Genomic DNA, 16,419 nt, shown 5'->3' on the forward strand with positions numbered 1-16,419 from the left:
TAGAGAACTCTTCTCATTTCTGTGTTGCTACCCTAAGCTGTCAAACACAGTATACCCCAGAAAGGCTTAGTTATGTTCATTTGTTCTCACACCAAGTAGAAGATGTGTATTTAGTGTTGTGAAAAGAATGTAAATTTATATTCAAGTCCAGAGGGCAATTGTCAAGCTATGTCCGTGAGTAGTGGGTGTTGCTCCAACTTTCATTTGCTTCTATTTTACCAAGGCATCTGGTTGCAGATGCCATGGGATACTAATGGAGGAGAACAGTGGCAGCTCACTGCATACCCAACATTTCATCGTATTCTACACCTCTGCAATGATATTTAATGATTCTGCAAATAGATTAGCTCTAAGGATGAAATGTAAGATATTTTTACAGGTTGTAATAGAGGCAAGTCTTGATTATTCAACAAAATATAAGCAACCTGATCTTTCTGAGTGAGAAGTACTAAGCCTGTGGCTAGTCCCCAATATATAATGCCATATTTCTTGTCTAAATGGTCCCTTTCGTTTTGGTAGGTACTTCCATAATGAAGTATTATGGAATATACTTCTTTATTGTTCTCCTTTAGGGATTTAAATTCTTGGTTTATTAAGTTTTTCTATTTCTATGTCTTGTTCTAGTTCCTTTGCCTTTGGACCTATGAATCCACACCATAGAAATCCTTTAAACCATTTCCACAGCTAATAGACTATTTGGGTTCATTGGCAGTGCTGTGGCAGTGGCATTGGCAGATTATTCTTTCTTCCCATTTGTGGGGTGTAGGTCTCTTTCTTAAGCATCATCATTTGAATCCAAATCCACTATGTGAAGTTTTTTGGTTCTTGTATTGACATTGGGCAGGCAGGCCACTTGGACTTATGCTGTTCTCTTGTTTGTTAATGACTGATGGCCATCCATAGTCATTTGGTCCCCACTGCAAATAGTCCATCTTTTATATGTAGTTGCCATTTAGTGAGTGACTTATTCATGTAATTAATCCTGCTGTAGGTGGGTTATGAGATAAGTGGAAATGCCAGTGTATGTCTAAAGTCTCAGCCCATTTATGCACCATGTTGTCCGAGATTGTGTCCCTTTGTCACTGTCTGTATCTGTAGGGTGCCACACATGGTACCAAGTGTTTGAAAGCTATGTGTGGTCCTTCTCTACGCATATGCCTGTAGTAGTGCAGTGTGGGTGTCTGCACATGTTTGGGCAATCTTATAGACTTCTGATGGGGCAAGGAACTTATGAAATCAACCTGCCACTATAGTTCAGGTTTCCCTCCCCAAACTACCACACCGAGACATTGTCATGGCTGCTTCTAAGGCCACCATGATAGATCTTGTCTAAACCATCAGGGTAGCTAGAAAAATCAAATTCATAGGACTGTTCTTAGACTAACCGCTCAAGGTTTACAATTGCTGTACAAGTATTTTGTTTGAAAATGTGCTTGTGTTCCCAGTCCCACTAGGTTCATTTACTAAATGGCACAGTGATCTTTTAACATCTGTGCTAATATGGAGTGAAGGCACATCAGTACCTTAATGATTTCAAATGAGATGCATCTCTTTGTGAGTAGTCAGGGTAAGGAAAGCTTAAATTTACCTATACAGAAGCTGGTACCACTAAAGTCTTATCCAACCAAATAACCACAAGTATTTGACAGATAACCCAAGTTTTTACAACTTGGAATGTTGACTGCCCATCCTCTCTCTGGGAAATGCACCACCACCTTTGGGTTACATCTTCTGGTGGGGAATAGACTCAGAAATTAACACTGTATCAGTAATATAATGAAACATCGATACTATGTCAAGTTTTGTCCACTAGTCAGATCAACTGCCTCCATCCCTTGACATATGGTTGGGCTATGTAAATATCCTTGGGGAAGAATATTGAAAGTCAATTTTTGCCCTTCCCATATGAAATCAAATTTCTCCTGGCTTTCCTTATTGAGCCCCTTGCATTTCCTTGCTCACTCTTTCTCCCACCTTATCATCCATATCTGTACCTCTCACTTCGAGCTTCCTAATCTTTTTAGTTTCCCCCATATCAGTTACAGCCTGTGCTGCTTGAGAAACTGAAAGGTCCACCAAAGGACTGAGGATTCATAACAGAGTTCCATAATATTTCCCCAGAGCATTTTGAAGAATGGTGTCCTTTATTCCTGCTCTGAATGTTTCATTAGGACCATTGTATATTTCTACATAAATGGCACACTTCATCCCTGTCTTAGGAGGTCTTGCAGTTCTTCCTGAATTGCCATCTTGGTATGCCATAGGTAAATCCTCCACTGGGGCTAAGCATTTTTATTTTTTATTTTTTGGGGATTGAATTCAGAGTTACTCAACCACTGAGCCACATCCCCTGCCCTATTTGGTATTTTATTTAGAGATAGGTTCTCACTGAGTTACTTATTAGTGCCTTGCTATTGCTGAGGCTGGCTTTGAACTTATGATCCTCCTGCCTCAGCCTCTCAAGTCACTGGAATTACTGGCATGCACCACTGTCCCCTGCTGGGCTAAGCATTTTTATAGGCTGCTGTCATCCAGGACAATAGATATATATGGTTCTCCTTAACAGTTGAATATAAATGTTACTGCAGGATAGGATGTGTGGTGCCTGAGGCAGTTTTATTCATTTTACTTCCAAGAAGAGTGTGCATTCAGCACCAGTATCCAAAGCCAAACAGCCATACTGCTACATTTTCCTTGGTTTTCTGCCTAAACTTGTTTTCTCTAGTTCTACCACTTCAGCAGTAATATAATCTTTTGGGAGATATGCATGTTCCAATTGGGAGGGGGCAGATTCTCAATATCCACTTTCACTGATTGTGACTGATTTGTCTTTACATTTTTAATTAGGGCCTGTCTGGCCTTTAGTACTGGTATCTCCATTTGCTCATCCCAGTGCTTATATTTTCTTCTGAGATGCTGGGTTCTCCAGTTCTTTTAAGTAATTATCATCCTTACTTTAGATCATGGTAGACATTTACCTTTCAGCTTAGTAAAGCAGAAGGCTTGAGTTTCTAAATTCTCATCATTATTCTTCACATGAGCAGTTGTTGCTCAGTAGTCCCTGCTTGAGTTAAACTTGTTACACATTCCAGTTTCAATTCTTCTTGCAGTTGCTTAATACAGGATTGGGCCTAAGCTCTGCCTCTGTTACTACCTGCACTATGTGGAGGGGACACCACATAGTTGCTGCTATTTTACATACCTCTTTCTTTTTTTTTAGACCATATTTCTTGTCCACAAGCAATAATATCTCCCCTGGTCCCTGGGTTGTTTTTAGGGATCTTCGTACTTGTGTGCTGGCCCCTAGGTATCCCCTCCTCCTGTGGTAACTGATGCCTCCTTTAGAGGCAGAAGTGCTCATCCAGGTGGCTGCCCCTGGACAGAGTGGAGAGGGATAGGAGGCACTACTCTCTGGCAAGGTACTAGAGACACTGTGTGCAGCAGAGGTTCATCTGCCCAGCCAGTTGCTACTGGACTTTCTGGGAAAGCACTTGTTCAGCCTTTTGCCACTGTACCATTTCTCAGTAAAGCATACATCTCAGTAAAATGAAGTTCACAAAAAAGCCTTATGCCTCATAAGCCATCTGTGAGTATTTCCTTTAGTTTCTCAGCAACCTGCCCCACTATCCTGGCACTTCTGTCCTCTCGCACTTATGTCACGCCATCCAACCAGGACATCTGCAGGTAACACTGCTTCACATGCTTCCGTGGCCCATATGATTCTGGATAAAAGGATTAATGTCTGTAGTTTCTCAATTTTCCATTTGTTTGATCAGTCTTCCTTTGGTCTAAGCAGTTGGTCCAATTTTATGTGCTGTTTGCTCACCAGATTACCACACCAGTCTCATTTCTAAACTTTGATGTCTGTTGTCTCTTAAAATTGTTTTTACTTTCTGTGTTTTATTCCACTGTTCTGCATGTAGTTCCAGTGCAGTGTTTTCTGACACATGGAAATGGAAAGCATTTTGGATGTTACCTATGGCATATGTCCCCTTTTCAGCTGCCATGTTGTTTCAGTCAGCTTCTTTGCTGCTGTGACTAAAAGATCTGACCAGTACAATTATAGAGGAGGAAAAGTTTATTTGAGGGCTCACAGTTTCAGAGGTCTTAGTCCATAGAAGGCTGGCTCCATTCCTTGGGGCTTGAGGTGAGGCTGAACATCATGGCTGGAAAGGGTGATGGAGGGAAGCAGCTCACATTATGGTGATCAGGAAGCAGAGACAGACTCCACGCTTCAGATACAAATAATATACCCCATAGTCATGCCCCCAATTAACCACTTCCTCCAGCCACACCCCACCTGCCTCCAGTTACTCACTCAGTTAATCCCATCAGGGATTAATTCACTTATTAGATTAAGACTTTCAAAACCCAGTCATTTCTCCTCTGAACCTTCTTGCTCTTGTCTCACACATGAGCTCTGGGGATACCTCATATCCAAACCATAGCACATGTTTTGGCCCTCATGGGATCTCTTTGGTTCCCTTGCCAATCTGCTCTTCTATCCATAGCCCATTTGTGCCAGGACAGTGGGGCAGGTTGCTGAAGAAACTAAAGGAAATACTCACAGATGGCTTATGAGGCATAAGGATTTTTTGTGAACTTCATTTTATTGAGATGTCTGCTTTACTGAGAAATGGTACAGTGGCAAAAGGCTGAACATGTGCTTTCCCAGAAAGTCCAGTAGCAACTGGCTGGGCAGATGAATTCTCTGCTGCACACAGTGCCTCTAGTACCTTGCCAGAGAGTAGTGCCTCCTGTCCCTATCCACTCTGTCCAGGGGCAGCCACCTGGATGAGTACTTCTGCCTCTAAAGGAGGCATCAATTACCTCAGGAGGAGGGGGTTTATAGATTAGGTTACAGAAGTGGTGACATCAACCTTAGCTTGAAGGGTGCTTGTATGGCCGCGTCCCAAGGAGCAACTACCCTGGTGTACATGCAGAAAGCAACTTCTTCTGATAATGTTAAATATTCTTTTTTCCCAGTGTGCATGAGAGATAGCTAGTGTCCTTCAAGATAACATGTCCCTGGACATTCTATTCCAATCCAGACCTGCTCTCATTGCTTCCTTAATCTGACTAGGTTTTCTTCGGGGGGAATCAGAGAAGGGAGGGCATTCAGGACAGGTACATTACTATTTCACTTTTCTTCAAGAACAGTGCACACAGATAAGAATAAAGGAAGAGTACTGTTGTATTTGTTTTACCTAGGTTTGTGAAACCTAACACATATTCCATACTGAGCAGTAGACATTGTTAGATTTTCTACTCACAGCCATTCAGGAGGAAGATGGTGTTTCCACTTACCTCAGGCTCCTGCCTGAACAACTGGACTGGGCTGTGTCATTGCAGGCTGGGAGTCCTCCTTCAGCATCAGCTCCAGTGTCTGCCTTCTCTCGCACTTCTGTCACGCCATCCAACCAGGACATCTGCAGGTAAACACTGCTTCACATGCTTCCGTGGCCCATATGATTCTGGATAAAAGGATTAATGTCTGTAGCTTCTCAATTTTCCATTTGTTTGATCAGTCTTCCTTTGGTCTAAGCAGTTGGTCCAATTTTTATGTGCTGTTTGCTCACCAGATTACCACACCAGTCTCATTCTAAACTTTGATGTCTATTCTCTCTTAAAATTGTTTTTACTTTCTGTGTTTTATTCCACTGTTCTGCATGCAGTTCCAGTGCAGTGTTTTCTGAGTATGTCACCACAGTCCCGTGCAGTCTGCTGTTGTCTTGAAAGCACCTCAGTACCAGAGTTCTCTGACAGAAGGGCTCACTGTGACAGTTATTTGTAAAGACACATTGCAGGCATCAAAAAGCAATCCTTTGGTTCAGAATGGTTTCGGGCCTTGAAGCCTGCTAAGACTGTAAAGCCAGAAGAACACTAAAGTTTTCAAAATCCCTAAATGATGTATGTGAGAAGAACCAGGATACTTTGGAAAGCTTTGACTTTGTGGAAAGAACTTGTTCTGAAGGAAAATTGGTACTCCCTCAAGATCCATGTCTCAGAATTAACAGGTTTCGTTTTAAGGAAAAAGAGCACCTGAATCATAAATCTCCTGGCAGTTTCCAAATGTTTTGTGGTCTCATCCCTCTATGCCAACCTTCTATTTGCCTCAGAGGTGGAAGCTGCAAGGGGGCATGCACAACCTGATTTTGGAAGAGAAAGCAATGGTGAGGCCGGGTCCAGAAGCCAGTGGCTGCTCCAGTACCTGTTCTTGCTCTCCGTGGCTCTAGCACCAGCAGACTGCACAAATCCACGAGCTGGAGAGCCACGCTGCTCACTTGCATGCGCCCAAGTCCTCCAGGGGTGGCAGGGAGCATGGGCTTCTGGTCTGATGAAATGGGAGACGACGACGTTCTTTGAGGACAGCACATCCCACCAAACTGAAGTGCAGGCTTCTGCGGGCAACCCCTCTGCTCAGTGGAGAAGGACAGTGACCTGGATTGTCCTTCTCCCCTGTCTGAAAATCCCCCCCCATCTCTCCTGTGTCCACCTCAGGGGATGCCTGCAGGTTGGTTTGCCAGAAACCACCATTCTGGCCATCCCTACTCACACCCTTTATAGACTCATCTTGCTTTTAATATGTAAAGTTTTCAGGAAAACAATACAGTTGTAGCCATTTGGGGGCGGTAATGTTTTCTTGGGTATTGTTGCCATTTGAAAAACTAATTTTTAAAAGACGGAAGCTACACATTATAGGCCAACCCTGATCCTTCTCCACCTAAATAAAGTAGACTTGCATAGGGAAATGGAAAAAGAAAATAGTATTTCCAATTTTCCAACTTGGTGGTCCTGCAAAGAATTTTGCTGCCATCCCAGCCTCATTTTTACTCCTTGCAGCTGCCCGAAAGTGTGTCGGGTGTAACTGCTCTCCAGTAACTCCTTCCTGCTTCCTCTTAACTTAGGTGTGGCCACCCCTGCCCAGTCCTAATTCCTATTTTACTGTGCAGCATTCTTGTCTGGTTCCTAAGGCCTGCCTCACCCAAACCAGCCTTACTCAGTCTTCCCATCCTTGGTCCCTTCTGGTTAATTTCTCAGAGCTGGATCAGAAATCCTGTGCCTGAAAATAACCGCCCAGAGTCCGGCCAGTCAAGGGCCTGGCTGCTTCAGGACACAGTGGTCCCTGCTTATACCCCAGCTGGAAAAGACCCCTGTTTTCAAAAGCTGATTAAGTTCCTTGAGGTTAGTGGTTACATCCTGCTGCATGCTTCATTAGAAATATGACTGTTCTAAAATTAATTTTTGCTCATACTATGAGTGGTCCCTGAAACAAAAATGAAATTGTAGCATCTCATGGTGAGTTTTTAGGTAGAGAAGAGATAACTGTGATCTCTGTTATACTCCATGAGAGAGGGTGGGATTGGCTTATACCTGTAGTGTTTGAAGGCGAGGTCAGTATTAAAGTTAGAAAGCAATGATCTTTTAAGTCACTGCTGGTATTTTGGGGAGGGGAGACTGCTGGTTTTATTTACATAGAAATTTTTTCTTAAATTTAGTTTAATGTTTTATGTTCTGGAAGATGACTTCCTGTGCTTTTAAATTCATCTTTCAGTGAAGTTTCTTAAGTTTTACCCCAAAATGATTGCTTTGTCATTTTCTTACATCATTTTTTTCCCTCTTGTTGCAAATGGCCATCCGACTTTCCATGTTTGTGCGGTGTACAGCTAGATATTTTAGATTGTGTATTGTTTTTAGTTGTGCTTGTATGTTTTCGTGCTCATAGTCCTTCTGTGATGTTTGTTTCTGAAAGTTTTCTTTGGTGAATCGAACTTCCATTGAAGTGTCACCTCTTGTCCTGCGGCTCTTCTTGCACTGACTGATTTTCTTCCAGCTGTAGGATCTGCCACTGTGAAGGAGATGATGAGAGCCCCCTGATCACTCCCTGCCACTGCACAGGAAGCCTCCACTTTGTGCACCAGGCCTGCCTGCAAACAGTGGATCAAGAGCTCTGACACCGCTGCTGTGAGGCTCTGCAAGTATGAGTTCATCATGGAGACCAAGCTGAAAACCTTTGAGAAAAGGTACTGTGTGAGGAAGGAACATTCCCAGAAGTGCCTAACACTCTCTTGAGATGAGTGACCTGAATAAGTTGGTGTCTCAGGACCATGGAGCCATAGTGTACCTGTGTTTGTTTCTTTAAAAAACTGGCTGGTGCTTACATTCACATTGTAGATTGTTGTTTCTGTTACAGATGTCTAAGTTCCTCCCCTTAGGAAGAAGCTCTTTGCCACCATTCAGTTATAATTGCTTCTCTTTGATTTGCAGTAAGACTGCTTGCTTGTCTATGTCAGTCACCTGGTCCTTGACCACAGACTGTCCTGTGACATCTTAGTCAGCATTAACTTTGTATGTATTAACTGTTAGTGTCTTGCCTTTCCAGTGAAGAGTGAATATTAGAGATTAATGTTTCTTTCTAGCATTCAGCCTGGCATAGCACATAGTCAATTTGTTTGTGTACACCTGTGACAAGTATTACTGGATGGGAGGGTGGGTGAGTGGGGAAATGCAGCTGTGTTCAGGGCACAGGTTACTTCCCCCTTTTTAGAGAAACTCTGTGATGCTGACCTACCATTCAGATGTTGACTGTTTCATACATGTTATGTGCCCAGCAAAGAAGGTTTTGTTTGGAAAACTAAAAGCCTATTTCTATCTTAAAATGTCAACATATAATTTGCCAAGGGAATCACATAATCAAATAATGGCATACAGTGAGGCCAATTAAATGTTAACTTATGTGACAGTAGAGCATGTCTGACATGCAGAAAAAGAAGTGCCATTGTGAGCATGCCTCAGGGTGAGGAGGTAGGGAGCATCAAAGAAAGTATGACTTTTGCAGTAGTTGTGGAAGGATACATGGGCTTTGAGGGCAAAGTGAAAGACTTTAGAGAGGTCAAATTGTCTAGAGAAAAGCATCCACCAAGGAAGGTCATGAGTGTGAGCACTTCAGAGGTATGAAAGAGTGGAGCTGTGGGTACCCTAGGAAAAAGCAGTAATCAGTGGACAGGAGACACCAAAATACTGTGTTTTAGGTAGGAAGTCCAGAAAACTTGCTGGTTATAAAACCTCAGCAGAAAGCAGTCAGATGTTACAGAAGGCAGGCTCATATTACTGAAAGAAACATTTTGCCACCTGTTCTATGCTAATCTCTCAAATGATTCTCTCTTATGGCACTTGGATAATTTAGATAATCTGTGAGGCTCTATTTTCAGCTTACCTTGCATAGAACCATCTGGATAGAGGCTATGACTATCTTTGGCAAGGAACATGCAGAGTTTTTACACTTTCTTCTTTCTTTCTACTTTTATGTGTTTTCTTCTGATTCGGAAACCAGTAAATGAAAAAGACATTCTGGCTATTTGAAGTAAATTAATGTGCTCCTAGAGGAGATGGCACTGGCAGAGTCTGCTTGTACCAGGAACTCTTAGCATCGATGTCAAGCTGTTGCTGCCAAGGTAGCAGAGGACCAAAGAGTGAGCGCCTTCCACCATTCACCTTCACAACATAGTGTGACCCATCTGCCAGTGTATTGTGGCATCATCAACCCTCTTCTGCTTTCCATATCAGTCAGCAAGCCAGGGAGACCTAAAACAGCACCTGGGTTTTGGACCAACATGTTGTTTTCATTAGGATTGAAATCACAGAATCCTTTATTAGGCCACTAGTGTCTGCTTGTGAGAATAAGCAGTTGGTGATGATAGTTCAATGCTCATCTTGATCCCAGTTTCTTTTCATTGTGAAAAATGTTGGCTGTTTCTGGCACCCGGTTGAAGCCCAGTGTCTTAAAAGGAACAACTTTGAGTATTTGAGTATTGGGTAAAGTCATCTAGTCTAGGGAGAGGGAGGGTATGGAGAGCTGATTGTAGCCATCAACAATATTCTCACTCCCATTATACCCATTTACTCTGAGCCTGAGCCTCACACTTTGCATGTCGCCTTTCCAGTGGGAGAAGTTGCAGATGACAGCCAGCGAGCGCAGGAAGATCACGTACTCGGTGATGTTTCATGTCATCGCCATCACCTGTGTAGTCTGGTCTTTATATGTGCTCATCGACCGTACTGCTGAGGAGATCAAGCAGGGGCAGGGAACAGGTGAGAGCTCAGGCTGAGAAGTAAGTGCTGCACACAAGCCCTGGAGAGCATGCTGGGGTCTTGGGGTCAGTGTTGTTCTAGCCCTATTGTGAATATCTGGGTTTGGGGAGTCGGGCATCAAGTAGGCGGCACCAAGCATCCTTTTTGGATGTTTCTCAGGCTAGTTTAAAACCCATTCAGAAGAAATGAAATCATGGAATGTGAGAATCTCTAGGAATAACCTTCTGAGAGAACAGGATAAAAGGTGTTTGATGTTCTCTTCCACCCCACTTTTGAGGAAGGAGAATTTGATGAGCGAAGAATCCACTGATTATGAGAGTTCAAAAATTGTATTTTATTTACTCAGATGTTAAATTTAAACTCTATTTAGAGGCTAACTGAGTTTTTCCCTTCCAGGAATCCTAGAGTGGCCCTTTTGGACTAAATTGGTGGTAGTGGCCATTGGCTTCACTGGAGGACTTCTTTTTATGTACATTCAATGCAAAGTATATCTGCAATTGTGGAAGAGACTCAAGGCATATAATAGAGTGATCTATGTTCAAAATTGTCCAGAAACAAGCAAAAGAATATTTTTGAAAAATCTGCACTAACAGAGTCCAATTTTGAAAATAAAGATGGACATGGAGTCTGTTATTCCGACACAAACTCTTCTTCTTGCACAGAGCCTGAAGACACTGGAGCAGAAATCATTCACGTCTGATGTTGTGGAGGGTATTGTTTTGTGGACATCTATGAAGAGCTAAAGGAAATTGTTTACTGCCAATTGTGTACCTTTCTTATGTCCTTTAAATAGTATAGACTGGACAGGTGACCATTGCCTCTTTTTTTGAACCCTCCTTGACATATCTCCTGGAAAACCCTCCTGTGTGCTGGGCATGGGTGAGTCCCACTTCTGCCTGGCTGTTCTGTATGATTGAAAGGGAGGAGGAGACTTCATGTAGCCACCATGGGGAGACTTATTTGGGAAGCTGCTGAGTTCTAACTCAAGGTCTTGAGAAGTATGAGGTAAATGCCAAACCAGAAGGGAGAACAGGAGCAGAAGTGGGGGACAGCCCTGGTATGCAGCTATCCCTGTCCCAGAGCTAAGCATTGGGAATGTCTGGCAGTGATGAGATAATTCCCTTCTCACTAAAGAGTGCTAGGGATATGGGATGGAAACAGCCCTTACAGGCAAAAAATTCTGCCCTCCCTTTACTGATGATGCCACATTGGCCCTTAACAGATGAAGCTGTGGGGCATGGTTCACTGAGCAAACAGCACTTTACAGAAGAGAATCTTTTATTTGTAAAATGTGTCTAGTGGGAATGACACTTAAAATTGAGTGTTGTATTTAGAAACCTCTTCATTACCCTTGTTATCTCTTTTACATCATAATAGATCTGCAACCCTTTTTGCCTTATATATTCTAAGAAATGGGGCATCTGTATGTGTGAAGACACTGATGACTTAACAGGAAGGCAGACAGGTCTGAGGTTTTGTCATAACAGTGTTCATGGGAACTCATGGATGCTAAATGTCAGGTTGCATAATTCCTATAGTTTTGAGCCTGTTTTATGAGTCCTTATTTCATAGGCCTGACATGTACATTTTTTGTCTACACTGAAAAAGAAGGGTTTTGAGATACAAATGGAAGGAAAGGAAGTACATAGAACAAAACTACAAGACTGACTATTTAAAAAAATGATTACCAGTAGATTTCTCCAGCACATATTGTCTGCTCTGGATATGTGCACTGTAGGTGCTTCTTTCACCTGTCTGATGTGCAGGCTCTTTCTGGGGAAGTTCTGTGGAGCCACTGCTGAGAGCCAAAAGCAGGTGACTGGCTCTGGGATGAAGGCCAGGGATGAGCAGCAGTGTCATGGACCACTGTGTCACTGCTCCCCAGCCAACACCCACCCATCATTGCCTTAAACAGACTGAACAGACAGGATCCTTTAGGGGCCCTTGATCCTGCAGCTGGTCTGTTCTGTCATCAGGGATTACCTCTTGCACCATTTTTCATAAGACAGACAAAACCAGAATCAATACCATCAAATGACTTTTGTTTCTCTAAAATGTCTGCTTATAATTCTGTTTTTGAAGCCCACTTTCGTAGTGTTAGGCAAAGAGTTGACTGTGGGAATTGACCAGGACTGCAACATGACATGTGTGCTCAGATGCTTATTCTCCAGGGAACTGTCATCCAGTTGCTAGCATCTTCAGAACCTCCTTAGAATGGGGCAGGGTAATGCATGGGGTGGCAGGTCCTGCCCACAGTCTCCCTGAGCTTTGGGTGCCTCAGATGTCCTGTTAGAAGGGTAAGCAGTGGTGTGGGGAAATAGGTGGTTAGAGCACTTGCCTAGAGTGTGTGAGTACCTGAGTTTGATCCCTAGCCCTGCACCCCACCGCAAAAAAAAAAAAAAAAGATGAAACAAGTACGATTCTGAATGATCTCATTACTGTTCAGAGTGGAAGCCTTGCAGTTGGTATTGAAGGCTGGAAAGAGGATAGGAGCTCTAAGCCCTGGGCGAGATCCTGAGATCTCCTGCTCTCTCTCTTCCTCTCTCTTCCTAACTGGGATCACAGGTTCTGGTCTGTGGGAGCTGCTTCACCATAACCTTCCTCTTCCAGGCAACGAATCCTGAGGTCACTCTGTCCTCTCTGTCTCCCAGGCCAAGTCCAGTCCATGCCTGTGCCCACTGTGTCCCAAAGTGCAAGTAACCACATTCTCAGTCTGGGGACACCAAGCAGCTGTAGACTGTCTGCTCAGGAGAGCTGAACCCTAGGTCAACACTACCCATGCCCCTTAGGAACTGCTTAGGAAAAGGTCCCTGGTCTTGCATACCTGTCCTTTCTACCCTCCAACCATGGGTGAGTGGTAAAGTGAAGACAAGTATAGATTTTTAAGTGTGAATCCCTCTCCCTCATAGAACCCCATATGCTGAACTTGAAAAGCACTGAGTTTATGTAGTGAAGAAAGTGTGTTTAGGTAGGGATAGTTCCAGCACCTGTGTTCTGGCAACTCAATGAAGCAGATCCAGCCAGGATATGCTCTGCTTCCCTCTAGTGGGAACTCTGGATCTTCCCAATCTCCTGTAATCTGTACCCTTGCCCTCTAAGTGCGTTTGAGGACAATTTAAACCATTTTGCCTTATTTTTCACCAGGCTTTATGGGAAGATGACATTTGGCTAAACCAAACAGAAACCTGGGCTGAAGTCTCAGGGCCAGGAGGGCTGTTACTTGTGGGCTATGTAAGGGAGAAAAGGAAAGCAGTCTCAGAGGTGTCATTGGCCAGCCTTCTCTCTGGCTTGACCTTTATTCCTCATAAGTCATGGTACCAGTGGTGGGCTTCTGACTTTGGCTGCCAGCAGTAATTTGGATATATTGCCCAAGTTTATTGCAAGAATTTCCTGGAAATGCAATTAGAGGTCTCTCACTCCAGTCCTGTCGTCCCCATTTTTTTTGCCTCAGTGTGCTCTTCAGTCACATAGACCTAGTTGCCAAATCTGTATGTGCTTTGTCTGGTCTCAGACATGCAGGCCTCAGGAAGTGGGGTGGTTCAGCTGCCCTGGGTGGTGCTTGCAGTATGGGTTACTGTTACAGCCCTGGTGGTGGGCTGCAGAGCTAGGGCCAGCAAGGTGAAAATCCACATACTATGGATGTGGCTGTACGCAAAAAACACATTTGAAATACTGCCCCTTTGGAATCTCGTTTACGTGTACAACTTCATTCTCTAGCCCAAGGAAAGACAGAGACATAAGGAAATAAAAGCATTTGTCTTTGTTTTAGAACTAAAATTGTTCAAGTTGTGCAGCTGATTGGTGCACATTTAGATTGAATGTTTATAGAAAGTCGATTGTTAATAAAAACCACATTTACACTGATATGTGTGATGTAGTTCCTAAAAGGCATTTTGCATTTCAACATTTTCTTAGAAAACTTACAGGAATATAATTGTCTACTTTTGTATCCCTTTGTGTATGTTTACTATTTCTCAGAACTTGCAAATGTTCTTTCATGTCCCACATACCCTCACCTGTTCATTCCTTAGATCTTTTATAACTCATTGATTGTTGTAGCAATCAACTTTTAAATTTTTTGGCATTTTCTCTACTTTGATAGCATTTTTTATTCAGACACAATTTATTGACATACCTTCCCTTTCATTATTGTTCCTGTTCAAAATGTAAACAGCCCAAAGCAACATCTGTTAAAATTACTCATACAGAAGTTTAGAAATTTGTTAAATTCTTATGAGGAGATAGTGATACAGTCAAAAAAAAGTCCATCTGGTTCTCTTCTGGCTGTGGAGTGAGGTGATTATGTAGAGACCAGTCCATAGAGCTTGGTGCCCATCCTGAGCCAATTGGGGAGTCTTAGACTATGTATTTCTAGGCTTGAAAGGTAGCTATTTCAGCTCCTCCACTTTGATATCTGTGGGTTGAATAACTGGAGTGTTAGTAACTGTTGGAGGCACTTTGTTTTCTCAAGTTTCTTGAGTTTCAATATTGATATTTGTGCATCTGCTGGGGTGGATATCTCTTTTGCTCTTATGTGAGGGTCTTTTTTAGTGAGATGCTTTCTCTTTATTATGTGCTTCAGGCTTGGTGAATATCTGAGTCAAAATTCTCATTCATTGTGATCACAGTGCAATGATCAATTCCTAGTATCTCTTTGAGAGGAGATAATGATCACTGGTAACTGCCCAATTCAGGGCAAGCCTTATACTAATAAACCATAAAAACTTACTGAAGGGCCTGGAGTTGTGACTCAGTGGTAGAGCCTAGCTTGTGTGAGGCACTGGGTTCAATTCTCAGCACCACATGCAAATAAATGAAATAAAGGTCTATTGACAACTACAAAAATATTTTTTTAAAAAAACTTACTGAAAAGTTTTTCGTACCCTGCTAGTTCAAAATGGGAGTAATATTCTAGAGTAGCCTGAAAAATTAAATATTAAAGAAAGTAAAATGGCCATTAAATTGTATAGGACATGAAAAATAAAAGGAGAAAAAGTAAAATGAAAGGGGTGGTGGTGACAGAAACAGATAATGTGAGGAGGAAGAAAGTGTATGAGTGAGAAGAGTATTTAATATTTCCAGTAAAGATTAAAATGCTTAAAAACACATAAAATTGGATTAAAGTGTGCAATATGAAATAATGGAGGAAAACCTCTCAACACAGGAGTTGTTACCAATGAATTTTTATAAAAAAAAATATTGAGTCTAAAATTATTCCTTGGTGAGCTATTTGAAATGGAGAGATTTCCTACAGGGTCTTTCAGTTTGGAATCTGCCAGGTTTTGGGAGGCCTAGTAAAAGCTCACGCCTCCTCCTCTTATCCTCTTAAGTTTCTCTGGGTGTGGAAGTAGCAACTCTACCAGCCATCTCTGTGCTGGGTTGGAGAGGTTTATTTTTAGTTTTTCCCCCATCTATCTCAGCTTTCTACTTCAAAAACAGCACAGAACTTATGTCTTAGACGCTATCCACATAGACCTAGTTCTACCTGCCTAGGTGGGTTCCACAGTTCCTTGGCAAGCTGGGGAAGCTTAATATCTCTGGAGAGTCCAAGCAATGACTTCTGATTGTCTGTGACCTAGCAACCAGGTCTTTCCTTGGCCAGTGCTGCAGGCTTGTGTGCCTGCCTGTAGAAATGCTGTGTGCACCAGGATTATCAAACTGTTGTGAGCTCAACCATGTAGATTTGGTGTGTGGGACTGGGGGGCCCATGGTGAACTCATGGGCTAGCAACTGGAGTTCAGGGTTAGGTGTGACTTTTGTATATTATACTAGATTTCTGCAACCTTGCTGTAGTTGCTTATTTTAGGACTATTTTTGGTTTGTTCTTTTGGATTTTCTGCATAGATGATCTTGTCACCTTATAAGAAAAACACTTTTATTTCTTCCTTCCCATTCTGTATGCCTTTTATTTCCTTTTCTTGTTGTACTGAATTAAGTAGGACTTTGTAATGTTTTCAGCATTCTTTTAAGAAAATTAGTTTTTCAGTAATTTTTTGTTGATTCATTGTATTTGTATATAATGGAATTCCTTGTTACATATTTGTACATGCACACAATATAACCATATAAATTGGCCAATATTATTCCCTACTATTTTCCCTTTCCCTTCTCTCCTCCCTCCTCCTAGTTCCATTCCTCTGCTCTACTCATCTCCCTTTGATATTTATGAGATCCCTCCACCTTTCTTTTTCATTTTTCCTTTCTAGCTTCCACATGTGAGAGAAAATATACAACCCTTGACTTTCTGAGTTTGACTTATTTAGCTTAACATAATATTCTCAAGTTCTGTCTATTTCCCTGCAAATTTCATCTTCTTTATGACTGAAT

At 42.3% G+C, this 16,419-nt stretch overlaps 1 protein-coding gene across 1 annotated transcript in view; it reads left to right on the forward strand.

The window, feature by feature from the left end:
- Window positions 1–12,550, forward strand: part of Marchf8 (membrane associated ring-CH-type finger 8) — a 117,601-nt gene extending 105,051 nt beyond the window's left edge. The window contains 14 exon segments of the mRNA XM_053743402.1: window positions 5,353–5,435; window positions 5,676–5,695; window positions 5,698–5,820; window positions 5,823–5,864; window positions 5,867–6,081; window positions 6,083–6,249; window positions 6,251–6,304; window positions 6,306–6,469; window positions 6,472–6,514; window positions 7,841–7,934; window positions 7,936–8,031; window positions 9,945–10,092; window positions 10,489–10,650; window positions 10,653–12,550. Of these exon segments, the coding sequence (XP_053599377.1) occupies window positions 5,353–5,435; window positions 5,676–5,695; window positions 5,698–5,820; window positions 5,823–5,864; window positions 5,867–6,081; window positions 6,083–6,249; window positions 6,251–6,304; window positions 6,306–6,469; window positions 6,472–6,514; window positions 7,841–7,934; window positions 7,936–8,031; window positions 9,945–10,092; window positions 10,489–10,650; window positions 10,653–10,792 (1,551 nt within the window). The 3' untranslated portion in view covers window positions 10,793–12,550.
- Window positions 12,551–16,419: the final 3,869 nt, after the last annotated feature.

This window comes from Sciurus carolinensis, chromosome 5 (genome assembly GCF_902686445.1).
Source record: "Sciurus carolinensis chromosome 5, mSciCar1.2, whole genome shotgun sequence".
Classification (NCBI taxonomy): Eukaryota; Metazoa; Chordata; class Mammalia; order Rodentia; family Sciuridae; genus Sciurus; species Sciurus carolinensis.